At 52.7% G+C, this 26,157-nt stretch overlaps 11 protein-coding genes across 11 annotated transcripts; 6 read left to right on the top strand and 5 right to left on the bottom strand.

Moving 5' to 3' along the window:
• Positions 1 to 608: 608 nt before the first annotated feature.
• K460DRAFT_367398 (uncharacterized protein) lies at positions 609 to 1,168 on the bottom strand. Its single transcript, XM_040933572.1, has one exon. It carries the CDS (start codon positions 1,072 to 1,074, stop codon positions 757 to 759), a length of 318 nt encoding a protein of 105 aa, XP_040789215.1. The 5' UTR covers positions 1,075 to 1,168; the 3' UTR covers positions 609 to 756.
• A 304-nt stretch (positions 1,169 to 1,472) lies between these two features.
• K460DRAFT_417689 (ATP-dependent RNA helicase-like protein DHX8) lies at positions 1,473 to 5,090 on the top strand (the record flags this gene model as incomplete). The annotated part of the gene is made up of 1 exon (XM_040937900.1): positions 1,473 to 5,090. The coding sequence occupies one exon, from the start codon at positions 1,473 to 1,475 to the stop codon at positions 5,088 to 5,090; it is 3,618 nt and encodes a 1,205-aa protein (XP_040789214.1).
• A 357-nt stretch (positions 5,091 to 5,447) lies between these two features.
• On the bottom strand, positions 5,448 to 8,425 carry K460DRAFT_377805 (MCM-domain-containing protein; the record flags this gene model as incomplete). Its single annotated transcript, XM_040935014.1, has 3 exons — positions 5,448 to 5,567; positions 5,621 to 8,090; positions 8,139 to 8,425. The coding sequence occupies 3 exons, from the start codon at positions 8,423 to 8,425 to the stop codon at positions 5,448 to 5,450; spliced, it is 2,877 nt and encodes a 958-aa protein (XP_040789213.1).
• Positions 8,426 to 8,943: 518 nt separating this feature from the next.
• Positions 8,944 to 11,241, bottom strand: K460DRAFT_406843 (SAD1 protein; the record flags this gene model as incomplete). Its single annotated transcript, XM_040937000.1, has 1 exon — positions 8,944 to 11,241. The coding sequence occupies one exon, from the start codon at positions 11,239 to 11,241 to the stop codon at positions 8,944 to 8,946; it is 2,298 nt and encodes a 765-aa protein (XP_040789212.1).
• Positions 11,242 to 12,858: 1,617 nt separating this feature from the next.
• Positions 12,859 to 14,135, top strand: K460DRAFT_377803 (UDP-glucose 4-epimerase; the record flags this gene model as incomplete). The annotated part of the gene is made up of 3 exons (XM_040935013.1): positions 12,859 to 12,887; positions 12,975 to 13,209; positions 13,272 to 14,135. 3 exons carry the CDS (start codon positions 12,859 to 12,861, stop codon positions 14,133 to 14,135), a joined length of 1,128 nt encoding a protein of 375 aa, XP_040789211.1.
• A 326-nt stretch (positions 14,136 to 14,461) lies between these two features.
• K460DRAFT_283154 (nucleic acid-binding protein) lies at positions 14,462 to 15,877 on the bottom strand (the record flags this gene model as incomplete). Its single annotated transcript, XM_040928634.1, has 2 exons — positions 14,462 to 15,086; positions 15,138 to 15,877. 2 exons carry the CDS (start codon positions 15,875 to 15,877, stop codon positions 14,462 to 14,464), a joined length of 1,365 nt encoding a protein of 454 aa, XP_040789210.1.
• A 744-nt stretch (positions 15,878 to 16,621) lies between these two features.
• K460DRAFT_283556 (peptidase C12, ubiquitin carboxyl-terminal hydrolase 1) lies at positions 16,622 to 17,437 on the top strand (the record flags this gene model as incomplete). Its single annotated transcript, XM_040928668.1, has 2 exons — positions 16,622 to 16,997; positions 17,055 to 17,437. 2 exons carry the CDS (start codon positions 16,622 to 16,624, stop codon positions 17,435 to 17,437), a joined length of 759 nt encoding a protein of 252 aa, XP_040789209.1.
• Positions 17,438 to 17,651: 214 nt separating this feature from the next.
• K460DRAFT_127804 (uncharacterized protein) lies at positions 17,652 to 19,824 on the top strand. Its single transcript, XM_040926663.1, has 3 exons — positions 17,652 to 18,036; positions 18,085 to 18,236; positions 18,283 to 19,824. The coding sequence occupies exons 1-3, from the start codon at positions 17,819 to 17,821 to the stop codon at positions 19,758 to 19,760; spliced, it is 1,848 nt and encodes a 615-aa protein (XP_040789208.1). The 5' UTR covers positions 17,652 to 17,818; the 3' UTR covers positions 19,761 to 19,824.
• Positions 19,825 to 21,330, bottom strand: K460DRAFT_127766 (scavenger mRNA decapping enzyme). The gene is made up of 2 exons (XM_040926662.1): positions 20,296 to 21,330; positions 19,825 to 20,139 (listed from the first exon to the last, which is right to left on the bottom strand). Exons 1-2 carry the CDS (start codon positions 21,032 to 21,034, stop codon positions 19,889 to 19,891), a joined length of 990 nt encoding a protein of 329 aa, XP_040789207.1. The 5' UTR covers positions 21,035 to 21,330; the 3' UTR covers positions 19,825 to 19,888.
• Positions 21,331 to 21,513: 183 nt separating this feature from the next.
• On the top strand, positions 21,514 to 22,549 carry K460DRAFT_386810 (uncharacterized protein). The gene is made up of 2 exons (XM_040935621.1): positions 21,514 to 22,025; positions 22,098 to 22,549. Exons 1-2 carry the CDS (start codon positions 21,615 to 21,617, stop codon positions 22,272 to 22,274), a joined length of 588 nt encoding a protein of 195 aa, XP_040789206.1. The 5' UTR covers positions 21,514 to 21,614; the 3' UTR covers positions 22,275 to 22,549.
• A 1,346-nt stretch (positions 22,550 to 23,895) lies between these two features.
• Positions 23,896 to 26,157, top strand: K460DRAFT_377797 (dual specificity protein phosphatase PPS1; the record flags this gene model as incomplete). Its single annotated transcript, XM_040935012.1, has 5 exons — positions 23,896 to 24,646; positions 24,697 to 24,783; positions 24,838 to 25,749; positions 25,803 to 25,923; positions 25,977 to 26,157. 5 exons carry the CDS (start codon positions 23,896 to 23,898, stop codon positions 26,155 to 26,157), a joined length of 2,052 nt encoding a protein of 683 aa, XP_040789205.1.

Below are 26,157 nucleotides of genomic sequence, written 5' to 3'. Positions count from 1 at the left end.
GAGCCCGAGGTGGGCCTCCAAATCCACCTATATCTATTACCAGTCAGTGCTGAAGTCGGTGTAAAAGTCGGCGCTAACCCGATTTGGTAGCGTGAGAGATGGCATCATATTGCACCATCTTGCCTTTGCCCGCCTCAAACACAACACCACGGCGCATTGGCCACCCACCCCATTATAAACCTGTTCAGCGCAGCATGTCGTCCTCCAAGACTAGAAAGCAACATGATATTCGCCTCTCTGCAATCATGCTGTCCGAGCCTTGGATTCTTTTCGAAGAGCTGAAGTCGGATGAAATAGCGCTGCTTTGAAGTGCCCACACTACAGAGTCAACAGGCCCCTGCTCATGATGCAAGCTTCGTAGATATCTATGGGTATCGCCTTGGTACTTATGCGGGGTTGGTGGATGCTGATTGTGTATCAGCCATCATGCAGGCCTGAAGTAACCACGGTGGAAGATGAGAGCATATTATGAGCAGTGACCCTGGTTGTTGCAGCCGATGCCGCACGAATTCTATTCCTATGCAACTCTTGTTCGAATGTAAACCAACGCTATGCTGTAACGCGCTGATACCCAGCGCCCAAAAACTCCTTGCAATATACACTGTAAGGATCAAGTGTCCATGTACATGACGAATCTAGCTCTTCGAGACTTTGGATTCTTGATAATGCCGCGAATCGCTTCAGCGAGAGAACTTGCTCGTTGGTAATGTCATAGTAGCGGGTTCGTATGCGACATGACATATAGAGAAACAAATCTTAGTCTTTGCGGAATGGCCGCATGAGCCCCTCGAGGGTAGGCAGAAGGATCGGTATGCCGTTGAGGCTGGTCCATCTGATTGCGGCTTCGCCCGCGTCACCTCCAGCTTCCACCTTGTCCGCTACGGCACGACTGTCTGATGGCTCTGGGGTTGTTTTGTGTTGCCTCGTCACAATTCCCGCCGCCTCCAGCTTTGGTGTCCAGTACGGGTGTATGCCCTTGTGTATGCGCCATAACTCGTAATTGCCAAAGATAAGGACGAGGGTGGATGTAATTGGGATCTTGGAGATGTTATGATAGATTCGCGTAGAACTCATTTCGTCGGGTGCACTAGTAGGTAAGGACGCGTGCCGGCGCGATGGATAGTAGAGGCTTAAGGGCGACTGATATCTCGTGAGTGAGATGGCTGCGTCGTTGTGCGGTGATGCGGCGCCTGTGAGTGGCTGCAACGCGGGGATGGCCTTGGCGGGAGCCTGGCGCAGGAACCGTGGTTGAACAACTTTGCGAACTTTGAATACTTCGACCACGCGCAAAGTAAGGCCTGCATGTCCTCGAACACATAACTACTTGCTAACAATAGTGCATTTAGATGTCTTAGAGCACCTAAGCAGTTGCTAACCCAAATTTTCATAGTGTGCCTGAAGGCGTTCAGGCTACCCTGTGTAGAAGTAAGTCTAGGTGTTTTCTAGCAGCTCGACAGAACACGACCGCAGCCATGGACGACCTCGCCAACCTCGAATTCCTGTCGCTCGTCTCGAAGGTCACATCAGAAATCCAGAATCACGTTGGCGTCTCCGACAAAACACTCGCCGAGTTCGTAATCGACCAACATGCGAAATGCAAAGGCGTCGCCGACTTCAAGGACCAGCTCGAGGCCATGGGTGCCGAATTCCCGCAGAGCTTGGTGGAGAGCATCGATCGTTTAGTCCTGACCCTGCATCCAAAATACAAGACGCAAGATTCCAAGGGAAATCAGGCAGGCGCAAATAATGGCCACGATACCGATCGGAAGACGCGAGTCTTCAAGGGCCTCGCCATCCCAGATAAAGAGGTTGATTACAACGTAGCAGACGAAGAGCCCGCGACTGGTGCGCTGGACGATACATTCGCAATGCTCGAGGGCTTGGCCGGGAGCGCACCAGGCAAGCCCAAGGAGCGGTCGCGGAAGAGGAGCATGAGCCCATATGACAGCGACGACGATGCAAGTAGGAGCAAGCGGCATAGGCACAGAGACGCATCATCATCTCGCTCACGGTCGCGAAGTCCAAAACGTCACGAGCGGAACGATGAGCTGGTCTTCCAGGATGAATTCGGACGAACTCGCACTGTAAAACCGACCAGCAAACAACGAAGCCGAAAAAAGTACCGCGACGAAGACCTCGATGAGTTCCGACGCCCACCAACGCCCGAGCTTGACGATGAACCCGTCCTCTACAAGGTCTACGACGGCAAGGTCACAGGCGTCAAGGACTTTGGTGTCTTCGTCAATCTACAAGGTGTCAAGGGCAAGGTTGACGGGCTGGTGCACGTCACACAGATGGCAGAGGGAAGAGTCAACCACCCCTCCGATCTGGCCTCCAGATGGCAAGAAGTCAAAGTCAAAGTCACGAAGATGGAAGGAGGCAGGATATCGCTGTCCATGAAAGAGGTGGACCAGCGGACAGGTCGCGACCTTGCCCCTGGAAAACGTATAGCATCACTAGCATCAGGCGCAAACTCACAAGGATTGGGAGGCATTCCTGGCCTTGATAGTACGGTGCCCGTGGTCGAAGAGGGCTACAGTGGTCGCAAGAATGGCATGCGGAAGCGCATGACTTCCCCTGAGAGATGGGAAATCAAGCAGCTGATTGCATCCGGCGTAATACCCAAGTCAGATTATCCGGATATCGACGAAGACTTTAATGCTCACATAAATGGCGAGGGTGGCTTCGATGAAGAGGAGGATGTGGACATCGAAGTCCGCGAAGAAGAGCCTCCTTTCTTGGCTGGCCAGACCAAACAGTCCTTGGAACTCTCGCCAATTCGAGTTGTCAAAGCGCCTGATGGGTCACTTAATCGCGCAGCCATGGCTGGAGACACACTAGCAAAGGAAAGGCGTGACCTCAGGCAGCAAGAAGCCCAGGAGAAGGCAGCCAAGGAGGCAGCCAACGTTGACTTGAGTAGTCAGTGGAACGACCCCATGGCTCAGCAACGACAATTTGCGAGCGATCTCCGCAATACACGAACGAACCAGCCTAGCGAGGCGCTGCCTGAATGGAAGAAGATCTCAACCGGAAGTAGAGACACATCGTTCGGCAAACGCACCAACATGAGCATCAAAGACCAGCGAGAATCTCTACCGGTGTACAAGTTTAGGAAACAACTGCTCGAAGCCGTTGCGGCCCATCAGATCTTGATCGTCATTGGTGACACTGGATCCGGCAAGACCACGCAGCTGACCCAGTACTTGGCGGAAGCTGGATATGCCAACGAACTTGTAATCGGCTGCACGCAGCCTAGGCGTGTCGCAGCTATGAGTGTCGCCAAGCGTGTTGCAGAAGAAGTTGGCTGCAAGCTTGGGGATGAGGTCGGCTACACAATTCGATTCGAAGACTGCACATCACCTGACACAAGGATCAAATACATGACGGACGGTATCTTACAACGTGAGATTCTACTAGATCCCCTGTTGAACAAGTACAGCTGTATTATGCTGGACGAAGCCCACGAACGTACCATCGCCACAGACGTATTGTTTGGACTGTTGAAGAAGACTCTCAAGCGACGGCCTGACATGAAGCTCATTGTCACTAGTGCCACACTTGATGCCGACAAGTTCTCCGAGTACTTCTACAATTCACCGATCTTCTCGATCCCTGGCCGTACTTTCCCCGTCGAGGTCATGTACAGCCGAGAACCTGAATCGGACTACCTGGACGCCGCGCTAGTGACGGTTATGCAAATCCATCTCACAGAGCCAGCAGGTGATATATTGTTGTTCTTGACGGGTAAAGAGGAGATCGATTCATCTTGCGAAATCATATCCGAGCGTATGAAAGCTCTGGGGCCGAATGTTCCTGAGCTGATGATACTGCCTATCTACGGAGCACTACCTTCAGAGGTTGCATCGCGTATCTTTGAGCCCGCCCCTGATGGTAACCGCAAAGTCGTCATCGCTACGAATATTGCCGAGACGAGTTTGACTATTGACGGCATCTACTACGTCGTGGACCCCGGTTTCGTCAAGCAGAGTTCGTATGATGGCAAGCTGGGCATGGACCGTCTTCAAATCACACCCATCTCGCAGGCCCAAGCTCGTCAGCGAAGTGGTAGAGCAGGCAGAACAGGTCCAGGAAAGTGCTTCCGCCTGTACACTGAGGCCGCTTTCCAGAACGAGATGCTACCCACTACTATCCCCGAAATCCAGCGGCAGAATTTGTCAAATACCATTCTAATGCTCAAAGCCATGGGTATCAACGATCTCCTCCATTTCGACTTCATGGACCCACCGCCAACTAACACCATGCTGACTGCCCTGGAAGAATTATACCAACTTGGTGCTCTAGATGACGAAGGCTTACTCACACGGCTTGGTCGTCAGATGGCCGATTTCCCCATGGATCCGTCATTATCAAAGTCTCTAATCAGATCGGTTGATCTTCAATGCTCGGATGAAATTCTCACCATTGTCGCCATGATCAGCGCCACACAATCAGTCTTCCATCGCCCACGAGACAAGCAACAACAGGCCGACCAGAAGAAGCAGAAGTTCAACGATCCTTCCGGGGATCATATCACGCTGCTAAACGTGTACAACGGCTGGAAAGCAGGCGGTTTCAGCACGCCGTGGTGCCACGAAAACTTCGTCATGCCCAGAAACATGTTGAGAGTAAAGGATGTGCGAAACCAACTCCTTCAGATCATGGCCCGGCACAAACACCAAGTCGTTTCCTGTGGCCGCAACACGATCAAAGTCCGACAGGCCCTCTGTAGCGGCTTCTTCCGCAACTCTGCACGCAAAGACCCTTCGGAAGGCTACAAGACGCTCGTTGAAGACACACCCGTATACTTGCACCCGTCCTCTTCCCTTTTCGGCAAGCCGGCCGAACACGTCATCTACCACTCTCTCATCGAGACGACCAAAGAGTACATGCACGTTTGCTCCGCTATCGAACCTAAATGGCTCGTTGAAGCCGCGCCGACTTTCTTCAAGGTCGCGCCTACGGACCGGTTGAGTAAGAGGAAGAAGGCTGAAAGAATTCAGCCGCTGCACAACAAGTTTGCAGGTGAAGACGATTGGAGATTGTCTGCACAAAGACGGGCTGGCAGGGGTGGTGGTGGAACATGGGGATAGTTTGAATAATTGAGGCTTGTACCGATGTGCAAGGGATATTTTAATTTTTAGTAGCGTCAGATAGTCATTGATTCCCCAATCTACATCCGTAAAAGCATGTAGTTGCGAGATGCTGACAAGAAGATTGGGACATGTCAGTAAAAGAGAAATCCGATTGAGGGCGATAGAATGCAAGAAGAAGTGGGTATAACATTATGCAAAATCTACATAACGCGGATGCGAACTCCAGGCTCCAGATCTCTGTATCTTGCCTTTCTCAAATGCCCAAATGTGCAAATCATGCCCACTTATGCTGAATGCTCATCATGTTTACCGTCAAATTCGTCCGCTCATGTTGGTCGTCTTGATCGTCGACAGCTAGACAATATCCTCGATCGGGCAGTTAGGATGTAGCACATACACGACCTTGTCGTTGCTCTCAGCCTGGCCCTGGTCATCCGCGAGACCCTCACCACGAATCAACATGAGATATTGTTCCTGTTAATCTCGTTAGTATATTTGCACACTCTCGTGAAAGGCATCGACCATACCTTGACCACCTTCTTCAACACCTTCTTAGCAAGCGCCCTTTCCCTTTCCAAGTCCTCCTGCGTCTCCATCTCGTTCTCCTTCTGTTCGAGATACCAAATCAACAATTCTTCTTCATCCACACCGTCCTGAGTCTCCTCTTGATCTTCATTGACGCGCTTGACAAACATGTTGCGCATCGCGACATACTTGTCATGCGTGATCTTCGTCTTCTCTCGAGGAATGACGGCAGGAGTTGCGGTTCGGTCGCGCGATGTGTCTTGCTGGGTTTCATCCATCACTGCGTCACCTTCTTCTTGTTCTGCGGCGGCGGCGGCTGCGAGGAGCGCTTCGTCATCTTCATCTTCGACTTCAACGTCGTCTTTTTCAACGGATATGATCGATTGGCGGAGAAGGTTGTATGCCTCTTTGACGAACTCGGGCGTGATGTCACTGACGCAATTGGCCTTCGCAATGGCTTCGGAAAGCCGGATCATACTCTCAAGCTGTCGAACAGTGATACGGTAGCTGTTGCGACCGATACCACCTTGAGCGTCGTCTGCTCGTAGTTCTTTGTACTTCTCAACTAGTGTCTCCCTGGCCTCGTCCGTGAACTCGGGGCGGAATGTCCGTGCAAAGCGGATATAGCGCTGTAGTTGTTCGGTGTTGAATTCCGGATTCACAGCCTCGTCTCGATGCTGGTGGATACCGACAATGTGCTCAGCGAGATGACGATCGACGGATTCATCACACTCATCCAGAACAACGAAGAACAGATCAAAACGAGACATGATGGGGGCTGACATATTAACATTGGCACGCAATGTTGTCTTGCGGTTGTAGCGACCTCCAACCGGGTTGGCTGCTGCCAGAATCGAAGTGCGAGCGTTGAGTGTCGCTTGAATACCTGCTTTCGCGATTGAGATAGTCTGCTGTTCCATGGCTTCGTGGATGGCGACTTGATCGGCGATGTCCATCTTGTCAAACTCGTCGATGGCGCAGATGCCGTTGTCCGCAAGCATGAGCGCTCCAGCCTCAATTGTGAACTCGCCAGTCTCCTCATCCTTGACCACAGCAGCGGTAAGACCAGCAGCCGATGAGGCCTTGCCAGAGGTGTAGACAGCGCGGGGGAGGAAGCTGCAAATGTACTTCAAGAATTGGGATTTTGATGTCGAGGGATCACCGACAATGCAGATATTAATGTCGCCACGCAATGCCATGCCTTCTGGTGTCTCCTTGGACACACCGCTCATAAGCTGGAGTAGGAGCCCTTTCTTGATGACCTGGTGGCCGTAGACCATCGGCGCGATCGAGTCGACCAGTCGCATGAAGATGTTTGGTTTATGCACCATGTCTTTCAGATCCTGAATCTCGGCCGCGGTAAGGGTTCCAAGATACTCCTCCTGTGCTTCCTCTCCGCTTGTTGCGTTCGACTCAATCTGGCCCTGACCAAGAGAAGCGAGGATGTTACTAGCCTGGCCAGTCAAGTGATGGTTTGACGATTGCCCTGGAGTCGAGTGATCCGGCGATACCATACATGCGAGAAAAGACATTCTGTAAGTAAGATCGCGAACGCCCAAGGCTTTGAGACCGCTCACGCCAGACCCGCCGACGTCGTTGCCGCGCGTAGCATTTGACGTGTCCCTCATCGCTTGTGGTCGCACACCGGGAACACGAAACTGGCTCACGTCTGGAATGACAATGACCGTGCCTGTGAAGATACACTTCTCTCCGGCCTTTGCGCGGTCTACCATCTCTCCTCGCAAAATCACGTCCATTGTCCGAGGCATGCTGCCTGTGGGGATCTCTGAACTGTTCTCCTGGATGCGCACCTTCTGCCAGTCGACGAAGGTAGACTGTCGAATGTCTAAACGCCAGCCTTCCCTATTCATACATGTGATATTTGGGCACTGCGTTGGCTCCGTATACTTGAAGGTCTGCTCGATGTTCGGCACCACTGTATTGCAAATCTCACAGACAAATGTGGCCATGGAAAGCTCGGGGCGCACTTCAGAAGTGCGAGTGACGGTTCCGGAGATGGATAGCAGGCTGCCAATCGAGGTAGTGCGCAGCTGGCGGATGCGGGACACTAGAGGGAGATTGTAGAAGGCTAGCGTAAACAGCTTATCAGTCTGTTGATTCGAAGTCTTCTCGTTGAGGCTTTCGTTGTGGCTTATAGCATTACCGGCGTTGGAGGTGGCTGCCGCGGACGCAGTCGAGGCTGGCTGTCGATGCTGGCGGAAGTACTTGGGCTCGTATTTTGCAATGAGATTGTGGAGGGATCGGACCATGTAGGGGAGAAACCGGTAGTATTCGCTGGCAATGGCTGCGGCAAGGACGCCATCTTCGTGTCTGAGAAGGTGTGTGTAGTCGACGTAGAGGGTGGAGAGACCGTAGAGCCTCATTCCCCTGATCTGCGCAATGTAGTATTTGTCTGTTGTGGGGACAGCGCTCGAAGTTGGTAGGGCCGACGACGATGGGTCTTCTGTATAGCTGGCTTTAATCAGCAGCGCTCGGGGTGTTGTGCGTTAAAGTGCTCACTTTTCTAGGAACTCCTGAAAGCGTAGCGAAAGTGTCTCTCCAGTGACATCTACTACCTTGGGGATATCTGTCCGGGGCTCATTAGTTCGCCTGCCTGGTACTCGGGCTCCGATAATTTCGTCGTCTGCGAATTCCACGTCGCTATTTGCGCCAGCGCTTTCAGATGGAGGTCCGCGGGGTCTTGCAGACGAGGAGCGCATCTGTTGCGACCGCCTCGGGTTACCTGCATCACTTGACGGTGTGGGTGCCGCGTCCGAATTGAGGACGGCATCTAGGAGGGAAGACATTGTCAGAGTTTGGGTTGTGTAGAGGAGAGTGTCGTGAGTAGGACTTTGGCTTCTGGCGCGGGGGGCTTGTCAACGACGCGCGAAAACGCGCCCCGTCGCGCGGTCCACATTGGGATGTAAGTGGTGGTCTGTGCTAAATCTCATCCACCACTGCCCAGGTGAAGCTACCACGCTACTAACAAGCAATACCCGATGCCCCCAACAGATTCCTTCAAAGTGTAGTCTGTGTGCTCACTGCGCCGAGAGGCTTCCTCTGATGACAGTCTTGAATACTGCCTGAGATACATCACGAGCAGTCTAGTGGGATGTGACATTCTATCAAATAAGTATTCATTGAGCAAGCTGAGATAGGCTATGAAGTATGAATGACTACGGGGTGTCTCAAGACAGGGTATACAACTTATCCGCTCTATCCAGATCTCTCCGGAGAGGTGAGACGAAATCAAAAGCAAGGCCACAAACGCCCAAGAAATGCAATCATATCCCAGTCCATCATCGTGCGTTCCAAAGTAAGCATCCTAAATAGGGTCATTGAGACCAACGCCGTACTCATGGTCTTCTACAGCGTCATCACCGTGTAGTCGCACCTGGTAGAGGCACGTATGGTCCGCGCCCCAGTTGGTTCTGACGCGTACCATGGCCTTAGTGATTGGTACTGAAGGCTCGCTGTCGAGATCGAATGTCTGTAGATGGTTGGAGGCGTGGATGTTGTACTTGAAAGTCCCGAGGCATTGCCAGCCCGGCGGTCCTCCTTGGTATTCGGACTGGCCATAGCTGTACCGAACTTTCACCGGTGCGTCTGTCTGAACCCAGAGCTCCACATCGCGCGGTGCATCGCTGATGTCGCCGGCAGGAACCATGCTCATAGGCACGTGCTCGATTGTAACTTGCTTTGGGGTCATAGGACGACTAAGTGAGACAACGAGCTGCGCTTGACCCTTGCCGGCGTTGGGGGCCGAGCACCAACAGTCTCCAAGATTCTTCCAATCGGAAAGCGCAGCTGCCGGCGGGTTGCGTTGTGGATCGGGAGCTAACCAACGAAGAAATTTGACGTAGCGACTCGGAATGTTGGTGAAGGTGGCTGAGGTCATGGTAGGTTCGACCACGGCGCCAAGGCCGAGCGAGAAGTAGTTCGGTTTTCTCAAATGAAGCTCGTAGTTGGCGAGGAGGTTGGCCTGAGCGAGGGACTGGAGGCGAATATTGTCCAACATAGTCTTCCTCGCTTCTGCTTGAGCTACTGCTGTGATCTGATCGGTCTGGGCCCGGATAGCCTTGGATATCTTCTCGTCGACGCCTGTATGAAAGGTGTTGCGGAGTTCCGCCATAGTCGCGACAAACTCCTCGCGCGAGACTATTTGGTCCCAAGATGTGGTGCTGTCACCCGGTACAACACCAGAAATGCCCTTGACCTTCAAAGTGATTTGCTTCATGAGTTCGTTCCACTCAACACTGTCTCCGTTGGAGCGTGTCTTGCTGACTAGGGCATGCCAGAACTGATCGGTGATTTCGAGATGACCGTCCTTGTGCTTTCGAACGATCATGAACGGAGGAAGCTCATTCTTAAGCCCCTCGATGGCGCTCTGCACGTCATTGATACGCGTGTCGAATTTGTTGTTTAGCTTGGACATGCGTTCCCACATCACATCATCATCTCCACCAGTAAACTTACGGAACTGTTCCTCCTCGGAGAGTTCAGGTGGCGGACCAGGGGGGCTGATGAACTCTGCGAGCTTACCCCATTGATACGAGATGCGAGAGGCCAGGGCCATGGTCATCCCAGGAGCCTGAGGCGCAGACTCAGGGGACTTGGATGGGAAGAGTGTGGTTGACAACATGCCGAGTACCAAGGAAGCCATGATTACCCAGAATGCCCACATCAGATACTTCTTCCAGGGCCATTCAGCGTCGTCCACTTGAGGCGGTTCGACGTTGCCAAGCCACTGATCGACAACGCGTGGGCGAGTAGGACTTTTCTGATATCCCCCAGATCGTTGCCAAGGCTGGAGCTGTGGGTGTCGCTCCTTTTGCATACGTGCTTGCTCTTCTGCAATCAAATCATCAACTGACTGTTCGATTTCGTTTCTGTCGTTCCGGATGACCGGAGTAGGAGGTTGTTGTGGAGTCGCTCGAGCCTGAGACTGAGACTGAGACTGAGCCCGAGGTTGAGCTGGGGCTTTTGCTTGAGTATGGATCCGGCTCTGGAACGTTCGGCGAGCTGCAGATTTCTCCAACAGGGGCGTGAGCTCTGAGTCGCGTTGAGGTGAAAAGCGCATTTCTTGTCGATCATACTGAAACAACATGCCGCCCTCATGATCCATGCCGAATGACTTCGAGGTGTTGCCGACAGAGGCTGCAAGTTCATCTTCGCTAGGCGTGATGTCGTCACTGTCGACGAAAGAGAGGCCAGGCGCCGCTCTTGATGGTACCACGGGGGCCGGAGAGGATAAATGACGGTGCGTGTTGCCGTTGAGCGCGCCACTCATGAGATGGCCTTCTTCGCCGAGCTCATCGATGTCGTCGTCTTCTTCTTCCTCCTCTTCATCGCGAGCGAAGGCATCACCACGCTGGTTCTGAAATGCTTGCGCGAAGCCGGTCGCAGAAACAGAAAGTTCTTCAGCAGCGCCAACACGTCCACTAGCGCCGTAGGCGTTGGACTTGCGAGCCTTGACCTTGGTGAGGGGACCTTTGCGACGTAGCCTGGTGCCGCCGCTTGTCATTTGGGTGACAGCAGATTCCGCGGCAACAGAGCTGGCCTTCGTACTGAGGCGATTAGAGCGGCGGGGCGTTGGCCCGCCCGTATTACCGATTTGCGACATGGTAGGTGGATTCGGTGATAACACAAAGTAGTAAGGTCGAGGTTGGAATGTGCTTTGTGTGGCTGAAGGAAAGTAAGTTGTTGTTCAGTCGAAGAATTGTCAGACGCTGAAGGGGGGACTATATAGGGGAGACAGGATGGTTGCGCCAGATGATTGTAGTATAGTGACAATAGCACCAATAGAGAGCATGAAGCTGCTTGTTGGAAGGACAATAGCAAAGAGAATAAGAAACAAAAGCGGGGCAGAAGAAGCTGCGACTAAGTGAAACCAAAAAAATTGCGCGGTGAAAGTGAAGCGCAGGGCGACATGTATACATGGGTTTAGGAGAAGTGAATGTAGATGCGATGTCTGCACTTGGAGACGAGAGGAGTTGCACGTGAGAACTTTGCCTGGACTTACAGTTTTACCTGAGATGTCGCTTTACGGGGGTTTGGGGTTTCTTGACTCGGGCGCGTCTTCAAAACCCAACTTTTTCTCTTTGATACTGCTGCGAATAACGATGTCGTGATGTCGTAAAGTCGTGGATGTCGTGGGGAGCTTGCAACAAGGTCTCGTAAACACGTGGAACAATCTTTTACGCGTCGAGGATAGCAGCGCAACTCTGCTAACGTGTTCTTAAAGGAATCTTTTGGCGCCTGTAGTTCCTCGAGATGCAGCTCGCGAACATGTTCCTGAGCTCTCGCGCGGCGCTCGGGATGGGTGCTGATGGGTGCTGACGGGGTTTGATGGATTGTTTGGGCGTGACGGGGCGTGTTTGCAAGGATTCACCTTGAGGGCTGGGCACTTGAGCTTCTTTCGCCCGAGGCCCGGAAATGGCTAGCGAGGTCGCGTGGCATGGCAGCAACTCGAGCTGGAGAACACAATCAAGCCTGAACAATGATGGCACAAAGAAGTGCCAGAGGTTGTCAATAGACTACAGACTAGAGTTTCGCTTGCAGGGACATGGATGATGATGATGATGATGATGATGATGCATGAGAGAAAGCCGGACCCTCCGATACGGCGTACAAGACCCTGAGATAGCAGACGCTTGTCGCGACGGCTTTGCGCATGTACCTGCATCACTGGGATCGACGTTGCCGCGTTACCCAACGTCTTCGTGCTCCTTTGTGGTAAGGTGAAGACATTACTACTTCGATGATAGTAGTCTATACACAAAGCACCAACAGGGGCTTTGTGAAAAGTTTCGTGGCGTTGGCAGGATGCTTGAGAAACGAACGTCCTGAAGAAGCGATACATGTTCCCTCTGGATCAAGCTGCCGGTACAGAGGAATGCAGTGTTGGGTAAATGCACCCGAAAGGCAAGTAAATATCCAGAGCATGAGACCATCGTACCATCCGAATACCTGCCATGCGTGACTCTGGATAATAACATGTCCACAAAGAGAAGGGCGTTTGGGCAATCCATCGGAGCTTGCGTGTTTCCCAATGAGGCAATCTTTCCGCTACACTGCTGCTCAGTCAGCAAGAATGGCTCGATAGCTTCGTGTTCATGGTTCTATAACTAGCTCTGCAACCCTCCCATTGAACGCCACAGCCACGTTTTAGAAGCCATATATACTCTATTTCCAAACACACCTTCACGCACACCAAGTCTCAACATCACTCAGCTTCAAGATGGTCGTAGGATCTGTTCTCGTCACTGGGTAAGCTACCCCTCCACCCCACCATCACCGTGTGCTTGAAAAAGTCTGTAGAACAACATCACCAAATTGATACTGACAATGGCTCAGTGGCACGGGCTACATTGGCTCATTCACGACTGTCGCCCTCCTCGAAGCTGACTACAAGGTCGTCATTGTCGACAGCCTTTACAATTCCGACGCCGAGGTCGTCAACCGCATTGAGCTCCTCACCGGCAAACGCCCTGCCTTCTACCAATGCGATGTCACAGATGAGGCTGCGCTCGACAAGGTGTTCGAGGATCATCCTGACATTGACAATGTCATTCACTTCGCTGCTCTGAAGGCACGTCCTATTCCCAAAGATACGGCATCTCCTCCTTTATACGCATACTAACACTCCTCCAGGCCGTTGGTGAATCCGGCGAGATCCCCCTGGAATACTACCGTGTTAACGTCGGGGGCTCCATCTCCCTCCTCACCTCAATGGTCAAACACAACGTAACAAACATCGTCTTCTCCAGCTCCGCAACCGTCTACGGCGATGCCACACGTGTGCCCAACATGATTCCTATTCCCGAACATTGCCCCATTGGCCCAACCAACACTTACGGTCGCACAAAGTCCACTATTGAAGGCGCCATCACTGACACCATCGACGCTCAACGCAACAATGCTAAGAAGGCAGGCAAGCCTGAGGCTGAGATCAAAAAGTGGAATGCGGCGCTGTTGCGGTACTTCAACCCGGCGGGTGCACATCCGAGTGGCATTCTAGGTGAAAACCCCCTAGGGGTACCGTACAATCTTCTCCCACTGCTGGCGCAAGTCGCAATCGGAAAGCGCGATAAGCTCCTCGTATTCGGCGACGACTACAAGTCAAAGGACGGCACCGCCATCCGCGACTATATCCACGTCCTAGATCTCGCTCGCGGCCATTTACAAGCCCTCAACTACCTGCGCGAGCAGCAGCCCGGCGTCAAGGCGTGGAACTTGGGCTCTGGCAAGGGATCAACCGTGTTTGAGATGATCAAGGCGTTCAGCAACGTTGTGGGCAGGGATCTGCCGTATGAGGTTGCGCCGAGACGGCAGGGCGATGTGTTGGATTTGACGGCAAATCCTACGCTGGCGAACAAGGAACTGAACTGGAAGACTGAGCTTACGCTAGAAGATGCGTGTGCCGATCTTTGGAAGTGGACAAAGAATAACCCTGAGGGCTATGGACAGCAGCCACCAAAGGAGTTTTTGGATGCGTTGAAGAACAAGAAGGCTTGATTGGAGACTGCGAGAGCAAAATGAGCAGAGCCGGTGATGAATGATGCAAGGTAACGATATGGCAGGCAACACGATAATAATAATAGAGTACTTGAGTTTCATAAAACATCAAGAATAAAATAAAAGGGCCACTAAAGCACTAAACTTGGAAGAGAGGCGTAAATGTTTGTCTTCATCCTATCTAGCACTCGAGGTGACCTATTATGTTTTGTTCGCGGCTTCTTCATGCCTGCTGGACTTGGTGGACGCCGTCGACGCCTGCTTTTCCACTCTTCTAATTTGACGCAGCATTGACTTGACTCTAAACAACACAAACTTTTCTGTGTCTATCGCACAATCGCACCCTTCAGGGTGGGAATACTGCACAGTCCCGTCGCTGTCCTCAACTTCGCAACACCCGTCTTTTTATCCGCGCCCTCGCCCGCCAATTGTGGAACGACACCAACATCGAACCCAACCTCAAGACCCTCTGTTGTTGTGAAACCCGGTTGAATTGCCTCCCAAATCTTCTTCTTCGGGTTGAGCACACCCTCTGGCTCACCCTCCCAGCCTTCAAAGTACACTCGGTCTCCAGCTTTTGAATCAGCAGGTGGATTCACCAGCTCAACCGGTCCCTTGTGGCTATCTACCTCACCCTCCGCAATCCTTGGCGACGCCGCAAGCACCATAGCGCAGGACTTGACGCCACGCATAGTGACAGGCTTCAAGTTGCATACAGCAATGATTTTGCGGTTTTGCATTTCAGCGAGGGGAATAAGGCCGTTGAGGCCAGAGCAGACGGTTCGTACCACCTGGCCTTCGTACTCGGATGTATTATCGGTGCCGGGGGCGTCGCCACATGCGATTGTAGACACGAAGAGGGAGTCGGCATTGGGGTGGGTTTCGGCCTTGAGGATGTGGCCAACACGCAGGTCGATGAGGGCGGGTGAAAGGGGTTTCTCGACTGGCGCTCTACGTGGGTTGTTAGCTTTAGGGGGTTACCGAAAGGTGGGAATAACTTACGCTTTTTGAGGCTTGGGCTGCTTCTCCTTCTTCTCCTTCTTCTTGGTTGGTGCACCCTCAGGTGGTCCTGTAGGCTTGCCGACGACCGTCGATGCTATGGCCTCACCAGCCGCTTGTGCCGTATCCTTGGCCTTGTCCTTCTTGCTCTTCCCGCCTTGACCTCCCTGCTCCCCTGTCAAGGTGGTTGGTGTAGCGCCTGATGCAGCAGCACTTGCGGCGGCAGCCTCCTTCTCCTTCTTCTTGCGCTCCTTCTCAGCCTTTGCGTCTACCGGCTTGATCTTGAAGACGACATTGTCTAGATCAACATTGACCTTGTCGTCCAGCTTCAGGCCAAAGACGGGCGAATTCTGGACAAAGTCGACATGTCGGACAATGTGATGGTATCCTTGCTCTCCAGTCCTCTGCTCTGGAGTCCACTTGGAGATGACAGGCGCAAGCTTCTGGTAGATGGCAATGTCGGCGACGGAAGGCTTCGCGCCGAGGAGGGTGGTTCGGCTCGAAAGGTGTGTGTTCAGGGCTGACAGGCGCTCGGCGGACTTTGCGGCGTCCTCGGTACTGGAGGCAATGTGGGAGGCAGTGATGAGCCACTGGTTAAGCTCGGCTTTCTCCGCGTCGGTGTACGTGACTTGGGGGAGGAGGGCCTGCGAAGCCTTGACGGCGTCGGTCTCGTCTGCGGCGTTGTTTGGGGCGTGGGTCTTGAGGTAGGTGAGTAAGCCCTCGTCTAGTGTTGATGTGGCCATGGTGGGCACAAAGGTTCGCTGGAAAAAGCTGATGGCAAGCGGGTGTAGTGGGGTAAAGAAACTGAGCGTGAAGCGGGGTGCAGCTTGTGCTGTAAAGGAGCGAGGGCGTCGTCGAGCTGCAATGGGGAATTGAGCGAGCGGGAAAGGCCTGGGGCGTGCGATTTGGAGCGGTCTGGCGTGGAGGAGGCGAAGGGAGGGTGTAGCGGAGGAACAGATGCGGAAGTGCATAATACACGTGAGTCAAGCCAGACGCTCTCAAGGTCGGTCCACCAAAATTCACCGCGGGGCTCTCAGAAAGCTTCCATGTCGACCGCACAGGCCATTGCATTGGCGTATGAACCTCGAACGCGTCCAGGGTAGCCCATCTCTATTCTATCTCCATGGCCACCCCGTGTGGCTGTACGCGACGACCCAGGTGTTAGACAGGCCTAAAGTGATTCCATCATCTCTACGACTGTGTAGCGGCAGGAGTTATAGATTCTCCCAGTCGCAAGTTACGTGATGAGACTGTGTAAGCCTACGACATGACAGCTTGGTGTGGAGGCTACATGTTCGTTTGTCAACGTCTGTCTATACTCCCAAGGAAGGCTGTCCCTGGGGTTTATACGACGCCTTGTGTTGCCTGTAGATGCGAGCGCATATGACGCATCTTGTTTGCTGCCTGCAGGCCCCCGCGTCTATAAAGCTTTCAGGTATGGAACTCTGTGCCCCGCAACCACAACACCACAACCACATACCAATACCATGGCTTCTGAACCGTCGCCAGATGTGCCGCCGGGCAAGAAGAGATTCATCCCGCTGGAGAACAATCCGGACGTCATGTCGTCACTTGTCCACAAGCTCGGCCTGTCCCCGAAGCTCGCATTCCACGACGTCTTCAGCATCGACGAGCCCGAACTTCTTGCCTTTGTACCTCGCCCGGCCCACGCCCTACTCCTAGTCTTCCCGGTTAGTGAGACATACGAGAAGTTCCGCATCCAGGAAGACCAAAGCCAGCCCGAATATGAGGGCCACGGCCCAGGAGAAGAGGTCATTTGGTACAAGCAGACAATAGGCAATGCCTGTGGTCTTATCGGCCTGCTCCACGCTGTCTCTAATGGTGCAGCGCGATCCAATATTGGTCAGTCATCCCACTCGTCTCGACGCACTCCCTCGGACAAACTGACAAAGACTGAAGAACCAAACTCGAACCTGGCTAAGCTATTGGACGACGCTATCCCACTCAAGCCTGTCGAGCGAGCCCACCTCCTCTACGAATCCGAAGCACTTGAGAGTGCGCACCAGGCTGCCGCCTCCGGTGGTGACACATCTGCCCCTGCTGCCGAAGACAATGTCGATCTGCACTACGTCTGCTTTGTCAAGTCCGAGAACAACCACCTCTGGGAGATGGATGGCCGACGCAAGGCTCCTCTTGATCGTGGCGCACTCGGCCCGGATGAAGATGTCCTCAGCGAGAAGGCGCTCGATCTTGGAGTGCGCAGCTTCCTTAAACGCGAGGTAGCAGGCGAACGTGGCGACTTGCGATTCAGTCTCATCACTTTGGCCGAGTCGCTAGACTAGGCTTTCCGGAGCACTTGACGCTCCTCGCTACATTAGCCTATGCGAGCTATACCGGAAGTCGTTTCAGGTACGATTCTTAGGTGATTGCATGCAAAGCCTTCATGTCTCAGTGGTATGTTTTCTATGCTGCGAATCATTTGTGTCTTACCTGTTTTCAGATGACTCTCTTAATGTTTAAACAATCCATCAAAAGCAGCAAGTATATACGCTGGCTACCGTACTCCTATCTCTTTGCTTCTGTGAATCTTCTTTTGACCACTTTGCATCCAACCGTGGCTACTCCCGCTAGGCAGCTACCAAACACCTAATACTACGGATTGAACGAGAATAGCAATTGGTGTATGGGGTTTCCAGAAAGCATCGTTATTGCTTGTCCTAGTCATGGCCCGCGCTCTCGCGCTCCTTGTTTTCCTTCCTTGCGTTTTAGCTTCATCCGCAAGATCACTTGTGGACTCGGACTGGACCTCTATCGAAGCCAGTAACCTACAGCGAACACTGAGGGTTCGGGTAGCGGCAGTAATATGCTCCAGTTTTAGCGTAGTGGCCTCTTTGGTCGCCTTTTACTGGTTCTGTCGGATGGAGAAACGGTTTCGCCATCGGTCAGTCTCGAAACCTACGCCTCTTTATATGCTAATACGAAGTCAAAGGCTGATCATGCTGCTGATATACGGCGACCTGATGAGAGCAACGTGGTTTTTTATCTTTGCGGTTGTAGCAGTAGTGCGAGGTGCAGTCAGGACAGAATCTGCTTTTTGCCAGTCGAGTGGCTTCTTCATACAGTATGGAACGGAGACAAGTGGTAAGTACGAAAGAGGCATGTTGCGCACTTTCTGACGCGTACTCAGATTATGCTGTCCTTGTCATAGCCGTCAACAGTGCTTTACAAGTGTTTCGGCCCAGCACACAAACTACCTCAGGGGGGCTCTACCCCTATCAGCGCTACGTATACGTTGGCGCGCTCCTCATCCCGGTTTTGATGTCAGGTCTGGCTTTTATTGGCACACGCCAGGGTTATCTGTCACAGGGAGCTTTCTGCACGCTTCCGATTCGACCCATCTGGTACAGACTGGCTCTTGCTTGGATCCCACGATATCTGATTGCACTTGTCATCATTTGCCTTGCGATCGCCATCTACGCTTATGTTGGCTTTGAGTTTCGCGCTTATTCGACCCTCAGTCAGAGCGTCGGAACCTCGATGTCGTTGACTGCGACGAGTGTCCAACAGAGTGAGAAAGACCCAGACGTACATGCCGATGCATCTATGATGGCAGAAGGAGAATCGTTCCACGGGCGCAGAGTCTCATCCATTGCCAAAGATATAGTCTCATCCCAACGCCGAGCGTCATCCGTCTCATTCACCTGTGAAGGACCCAGCTCAAATCACGCATCGTTCAAGCCCGGCGGTCGGACGCAATCGCTCCCCAACAATTCCATCAACATCTCGACGAGGTGTAATGATAGCACCTTACGCCCTCCACTTGCGGCAATTCTATCCGGCTCTACTTTTCAATCGCCCGATTCGATCACAGAAGGACGCGTCGTACCCGCTCCTGGCGCCGTCATCGACGCCAACCGCAGCCCTGTCCTTCAAGACCTCAACCCTCTTGAAGACAGGCAGTCGCGTTCTCCCTCTCCCTCTTCGCCCCCGGGTCAACGCCATATGAGTCGTCAGCTTGTAAACACCAAGAAATTACACGCACGCGTCTACCGGCAACTACGGCTTATGTTCATCTACCCGCTTGCTTACACTCTCATGTGGCTTGTGCCATTCGCTCAGCAATGTACATTGTATAAATATAAGTATGCACAGCATCCACTATGGTTCCTAAGGTTGGGGGCCACGATATGCTTGTCAAGCATGGGCTTTGTGGACTGCCTTATTTTCTCGCTGAAGGAAAAGCCGTGGCGCAAGATCCAAAATAGTGATGGCACGTTTTGGGGGAGCTTCGCCATCTTTGCGCCTTGGCTAATGAAAAACAAGCCGGTTAGTAAAGATGTAGAGCACGGCGGTGGCGGCCCATCGAATGAAGGCAGCGGACGCCGAGGCATAAGACTGAGAAGTAGTATCCACACGAATTCGACTAGTAATGATTATGCACAGGTCGCAGCGGAGCAGGCTAGAGTGCGGCTGGATCTTGAGAGAGACGAGAGGCTTGTGGCGCTGAGGGCCAGGATAGCTAAGCGACGCGCTGAGAGTGCATGGAGAGCAGACGACGATGATGATGATAGCGGGTCGAACTACGAGGACGGGAGTGGCAACCAGCATCAACCAACGCCCAAGGATGAGGATCAACAGGGGAAAGGAAAGGCTGTGAAAGTTTGATGTAGCTTCTAATTCGTTAGCGGTGGTTACGCATGTGCGATGTCTTTGTGGCCTTCATGTATCATCACATAGTCTTGATTGAGTATCGTTCGGGAGCTATCTAATCTCACCCCACTGCATAACTGCATTCAAAACTCTTCTACCCTAACCTCCAGTCCCCCTTTCAGTGGCAGATGCACCTTTTCCCATAGCTCACTCCTCTCGCCGAGATGATATGTCAGGCTAACGTCTTGCATACCTGCATCAGGCTTTCCGGCCATGGTCTCTAGTTGGGAGATAATATTTTCTAAACCGAGGGCTTTGCCGGTGGCTTGAGTGCTGCCTGCCTCGAGTGAGACATGCACGATGTGGATGTGAAAGTGGTAGTATGTTGGTTGGTCTATGAAGTAGGTTAGTCGGCGGGACCTATCAGAAGAATCTTTACGGGCAATGGATTGTGTGGGGGGCAAATCGAAAGGGGCAGCTGGAGATATTTCGAGATTTGATCTGCCAGTGTACGATGAAGGTGCATGAGAAGTCAGTAAAGCAGACTTACAATGTACGTAGAGCTTCAGTTGATCTTTCTCGATTTCAGGATACAGCTTGACAGTCGCTTCGATCATTTTCCCCCGCATGTGCTCCACCCAATCCACCATGCTCTTCTTGAGATCGCGCACGCTCCAGATGTCTCGCCGTTCGACTAGGCCAAGTAAATGTAGACCCCCGATGGTCTTGCGGTCCCAGTTCAGATCCGGCAATAGTAAGAAACCCTCATCGCCATGTTCGCGATACATGACGTCTTCTTGCTCAGTTCGCCCTTCGATGATATTGAACACCCAGTTCAGCGCACCCTTTTCCCTCTGGCGCTGCATATACGGCCGTACATACTTTGCATAAATCTCCGGCGTCTCTGTTACTACGCGCAGGCCTTGTTTTTCATACTTCTTGACATGTTTCTCTGTGCATGGGTGGATCAAGTTCAGCTTAAAGTCTGGTGGTGGCTGTCCGTCTTCGCCGGTGAAATTTGGGTTGGAGTTTGCGAGAAACCAAGCGTAGATGTCGTTTGCGCCCAAGTTCTTGATGTTGCGGAGAGAGGTAGAGAAGGATTCGAGGTTGGAAGTGGAAGTGTCAAAGGCGGCGCGTTCGGCGATCAATAAGGCCGGCTGAGAAGATATAGTGCCAAGGAGGGAGATGCGGCGGCCGGCTTGGTCGGAGTTGAGTAGGCGGGTCAATTGGAACTGGGGGATCAGGGATTCAACGTGGGCTGCGACATCTGGGGGCGTTGTTGAAGTCATTGCTGTACTCCTGGCTGATACTTTGCAGGAGGGTGGATGAGTGGAGACCTAGGGACGTCAGTTGATACAAGAGAAAAGACGGCAATAAGCGAGAAAATAATTTGGGTAGCATGAGATATTTCGAAGCCAGGCAAGAAAGGTCTAAAGTTGGAATGATCATTCTTGATAGAATTTACACAGAACATGGAGCGAAATTCTTCAGGCTCCACGAAGAAGCTGTGCATTGTCTCTAGCTACGAGATAGCGTAGGAATTGACAGTCGAGATGTTATAATGGCAGCAAGGGCATTTTTTATGAGAGATGAGCTGAGATATTACTAACCTGATGCGCAGCGAATCCCTCACTAATGATGGCAAAACGTGGAGGAAATGGTGAATTATTCTGATCACATGGTGCGCGTGTCTAGCGCGTCTCCGTGACAACGGGGCAAGGCACGGCCGATCTACGCCAAGGCAATTGCCCTGCCAAATGAGGTCACTCGCTCAGCTACGTTCGACGACCACCATCACCGCGCACGACCATCAATCACAACCTTGGATACACAAAACTTAGCAAAAGCATCTATTTAGCAGTCTTCACGATGCCTCCGAAACGGCGCGCTTCCGGCCCTGCGACCAAAGCGCAGCAGTCCACCCTCGCTTTCCATGGAGTGTCTAATAAGGTCACGAAGGCAGGCGCAAGAGCACAGAGCGCAAAGAATATCCTCGACGACTCGAACACGAAAGATCCCAAGCCGGAGATTGTCGAGATCGAAGACAGTGAGCCCACCACGGCGGAAGCAGCCGTCGTCGCCCCGACAGAGCGAAAGATCAAAGCGCAACGTGTGGAGAGCACACCAGAAGAAGTCAAAGCTAGGCGGATAACGGATGCAGCGATCAGAAAGTACTGGGCTGCGAAAGAGAAGCAGAGAATGGCGCCCAGGGTGCACCAACAGGGCTTAAGTCTGCATGAGAAGGTCCTGCGGGAATTCGACGTGAGCGCGCATTACGGTGTAAGTTTCCCACTCCCGCTCGGGCGGTTTTATGTTATGCTGGAATTTTCTAACAAGATTTGTGATACACAGCCCTGCACTGGCATTACTCGACCAAAGCGTTGGAAGCGTGCACATGGACTAGGTCTCGAACCACCGATGGAAGTTCTTGCCGTGCTTCTGAAGGAGCAAGAGGGCAAGGATGATGCGACGGTTCAAAGATCACGCGTGGATGAATTGTTGAATTCGAAAACTGATGTTGAGGTGTAAGAAGGAACAATTCAGGCCGGGAATGTATCACGATGATACGTGGATGGAGCAAGCGCGGTCGCGCTACGAAAGCAATGAAGGACGTGGACGGAGTCATGTTTTTGATAAGTTTGAATTTTGGTATGTGAGCTGGAGTTGGGGGGTCGTGTTGGTGGCACGGCAGGGGACGACTGCAGCGAGCACAGTCAGATGAGCTCCCTGTTAGGTCTTTAGAAATGTCGTTGTCACTTTGCGGCAAAATACACCAAGCATTCAAATCCTCACCCTGCTCCCATGTTTGAGGATTCATCAGCACGCATTGCAGCCAACCAAGACAGCTAGCCCTGGGCTTCTTTCAGTCATTGAAGGTGGACACTTTGGGGATGCGGGGTTACGCAAGGCCAACAGATGATTGCGCCTTTCCGGTAGCGCCATGACCCAGTTATATTCTTGACGTGAAAGCTAGGCGCATGGACGCTTTCGTGCCTGTCAGGCCTCCCTGGAGTCGTCCAGCCCTCAAAGCGGCTCCAACGGGTGCAGAGGCGGGGTTGACGGACAATGGTTCGATGAAACCTGTGGGCTCTTTGGGGTGTGGTGGAGGGGGGCGAATGCCTCTGGCTGGGCTGCAGCTAGCGGGGCAAACGAGTCCACTGTGATGCTGGGCCCGCTCCATGGTGGAGTCGTCGTGATGGTGGAGTCGTCTTGGCCTCTCCTCGACGCGCGCTTGTGTCTCCAGACGGATCCTGGCGGTATCACTTGGACCCACTCTTTGGCTTCCTTATCGCATCTTGGAGAGCGCCTGTTCTCGAGCAGAAGCCACAAAGTTTGGCCATCGGTGCTGCTGCGTTGTTCGAAGGAGCCAACCGCGCCGCGCTGGCTGGCCTGGCGTGCATGTGCGTACAGGAGGGCTTGCAGCAGACGACGCACATTGGATGCATTGAAACGGCGCCTTGTCGTCGTGCTGGGACTGGACTGGACTGGACTGGGACGGGGACTGGTGAGCGAGATAGCGGGGGAGCCACACTAGCGACCACCGCCCATAGCATTCCGCTGCTCTACTGTGCTACCACCATCAAACGTCTCTCGCCCCCTCGATGCTTTCTCCTTTCTTCCACAAACCACATCAATTCACTTCACACATGCTTCTCAACTTCATTCAACTGTAACCATGCCGAGCGCACCTGTTGTCCCGCTTTAGACTCGCACTTGCCGCAAAGGGCCCTTGCCCTTGCCCTCCTTCGATACTCGTGCTGTTGATCAACTCAACAACCGACTCCGTGGCGGCCTTCTCTAAACCTTGATCGAGGTAGGTTCAGAAACTCCAATGCATACTCTGTTGTTTGGCCGCAAAGACTCATCCATTGCTCGACAGAGCATCGCTCGCTGCTGCCATCCCACCTGCCAGTGAAACGTACCCTCGCCAACCCCGCATATCCGTGCCCATTCGACACCTTTCCAGTACTCAGACTTCCTTCCACCTTTGGACCCGCTTGATTAGGAAGGATAGATCGATTCTTGTCCAGCCCATTGCTGCCGTCGAACCTCCACACTGTCCAATTGACACTTCGCCTTCTACATAAAGCGTAGGATCCCCACGTTGCGTGCCTCGAACCGCACCCTGTCGACCATCCGAATCGCAAGAATGGCCGCCGCTGTAGCCAGGCCATTGCCCATCGCCCGCTCGTCAACACCTCCACCGCACCTGTCACTTAATACTTCATCTCGTGGTACACCATCTGCCATCCCCAACAAGCACATCCCAGTATGTTCGCCTGGTGGCATGCCCGCAACGCCCCCCGCATCTCCTCCACGCCAAGATAGTCTCATCGAAACTTCGTCCATCACTTATCCGCCTGACACGTATTGCTCCCAGTACTCCGACGATCCATCTGTGTACACAATCACTGCCGATCGCATGGCAGAGGCGTTGGAGCACATCGCGACTCAGCCCCTTCCAAACCCAGAGCAAGTGTTCCCCTGGATGCACGGCCTTCATGCTGAGAACCAAATCCAACTCGCCTTCTTCTCGTCTCGTCGCAAGAGCATTCGGAAAGTCCCCAGGTGCATTCGCAGCATTACCCTTGTCAAGACTGGCGGGAAGCTGTCCACTTCGAAGCTCAAGGGGGCAATTGCACCAGAAGAACTACTCGATCCAACTTCCGAGGACTCTTCTACCTTTATCGAGTGTGACCCAAAGGATGGCTTCTCAGTACGCAACTTTCAAATACAAGCATGCAAGTTAGCCATGGTTTCGGACATCATCGTGTATGGCGACCACAAAACTCATCCCAATGAGACGATATCACTCGCAAAGAAGATATCAACAGCGCAGAGGCAGTACGAGGCAAGGAATGGGTTTCCACGTTGCTTGTTCAACACATTCATGCTCTCAGGTATTTCCCACAACCTAAAGATACTTTCGATGAGACACTGACACGCTTAGATTCCTTCAGTTGCGTACAGGAGAGATACCCGAAGCTGGTTGCAATAGACTCGACTGGAGGCATGACAGGCAGCATCGTTGACTTTTGTGAGCGGCGAGCCCGAACCTACGCTCAAATGCGGTTAACTGACCTCTGAGTAGCTTATTGGGAAAGATACGAGATGTGCACAATGTCAAAGACATCCGAGATCAGCAACAACGTCTTCTTGGGACCTACGCCTGATCCGAGTTTTCCTTCAGAGTGCCTGGGAGAGGAATCGTACGACATGTTGATTGAAGCTACCGATCTTGCCCATGTGCCGGAATCGCGCTCATTACGAGCTCTGCGCATGGGGCTGGAGAAGATCCAGCGTAAGACTGCATTGCACATGGAATTTCCTTCTTCGGGGAGCATTATGCCTCCAAATTGGTCCCATGGAGAGGTTGACGGTTTGATGGACACGTGCAAGTGGATCTTCGAACTTGCAAATCCACAGGAAGTCAAGCGATCGAAACGGAGACGGGATGATGATGATGAGGCTATCGAAATGGACGACATTGCAACGCCTCGCAAGTTTTTGATTCACTGCACTGATGGCTACACCGAGACTACGCTTCTTGCTCTTGCCTACTTCATGTATGCGGAAGGCCTGCCTGTGCATGATGCATGGATCCAAATGCACCGTGGCAAGGGACGCAATTTCTTTGCGTATCCATCCGATGTTGCGCTTTTGACGACAATCCAGCCTCGCATTCTTCAAGAATCACCCCGATTTAAACAGAGCATCTTCAACATCCCTGAGCCACAATGGCTCTCGAAGATTGACGGCAGCTTGCCCAGCAGAATTTTACCGTATATGTACCTTGGCAATCTTGGACACGCCAACAACCCCGAACTCCTCCGCGAACTTGGAATTACCCGGATTTTGAGCGTCGGTGAATCCCTCTCTTGGCCGGAAGATCTCAAGAGAAAGCTCAATTGGCCTAGCGACAAGTTCCTGATGGTAGATCGAGTTCAGGACAATGGTGTTGATCCTCTTTGGGCCGAATTTGAACGATGCTTGAAATTTATTGGTAAAACTCCCTTCTCCTCTCCGTTCCCCCGCAGAAGTGCTAACTTGGAGCAGAGGCTGGAAAGTTGGATGGTGGTGCCACCCTCGTCCATTGTCGAGTCGGCGTATCTCGCTCGGCAACCATCTGCATTGCGGAAGTTATGAATGAGCTGGGCTTGTCCTTTCCTCGTGCCTAGTAAGTCCCTTACTGTGCTAATTAAGATACACCCATCTGACTTGATACTTTAGCTGCTTTGTGCGGGCGCGGCGACTGAATGTCATTATCCAACCACACCTTCGATTCACCTACGAACTTCTAAAGTGGGAAGAGTACCAGCGTCAGCGACGCAACGAACCTCTTCGCCGCGAACTAGAGTGGGCTACCGTCGCGCGCGAGATCGCGCTGATGAATAAGCCTTACTCTAGATAA

The sequence above is a fragment of the Cucurbitaria berberidis genome, assembly GCF_010015615.1.
Source record: "Cucurbitaria berberidis CBS 394.84 unplaced genomic scaffold K460scaffold_3, whole genome shotgun sequence".
Classification (NCBI taxonomy): domain Eukaryota; kingdom Fungi; phylum Ascomycota; class Dothideomycetes; order Pleosporales; family Cucurbitariaceae; genus Cucurbitaria; species Cucurbitaria berberidis.
The sequence above is the reverse complement of the archived record's forward strand: the minus strand, read 5'-3'. Positions and strand labels throughout refer to the sequence as shown.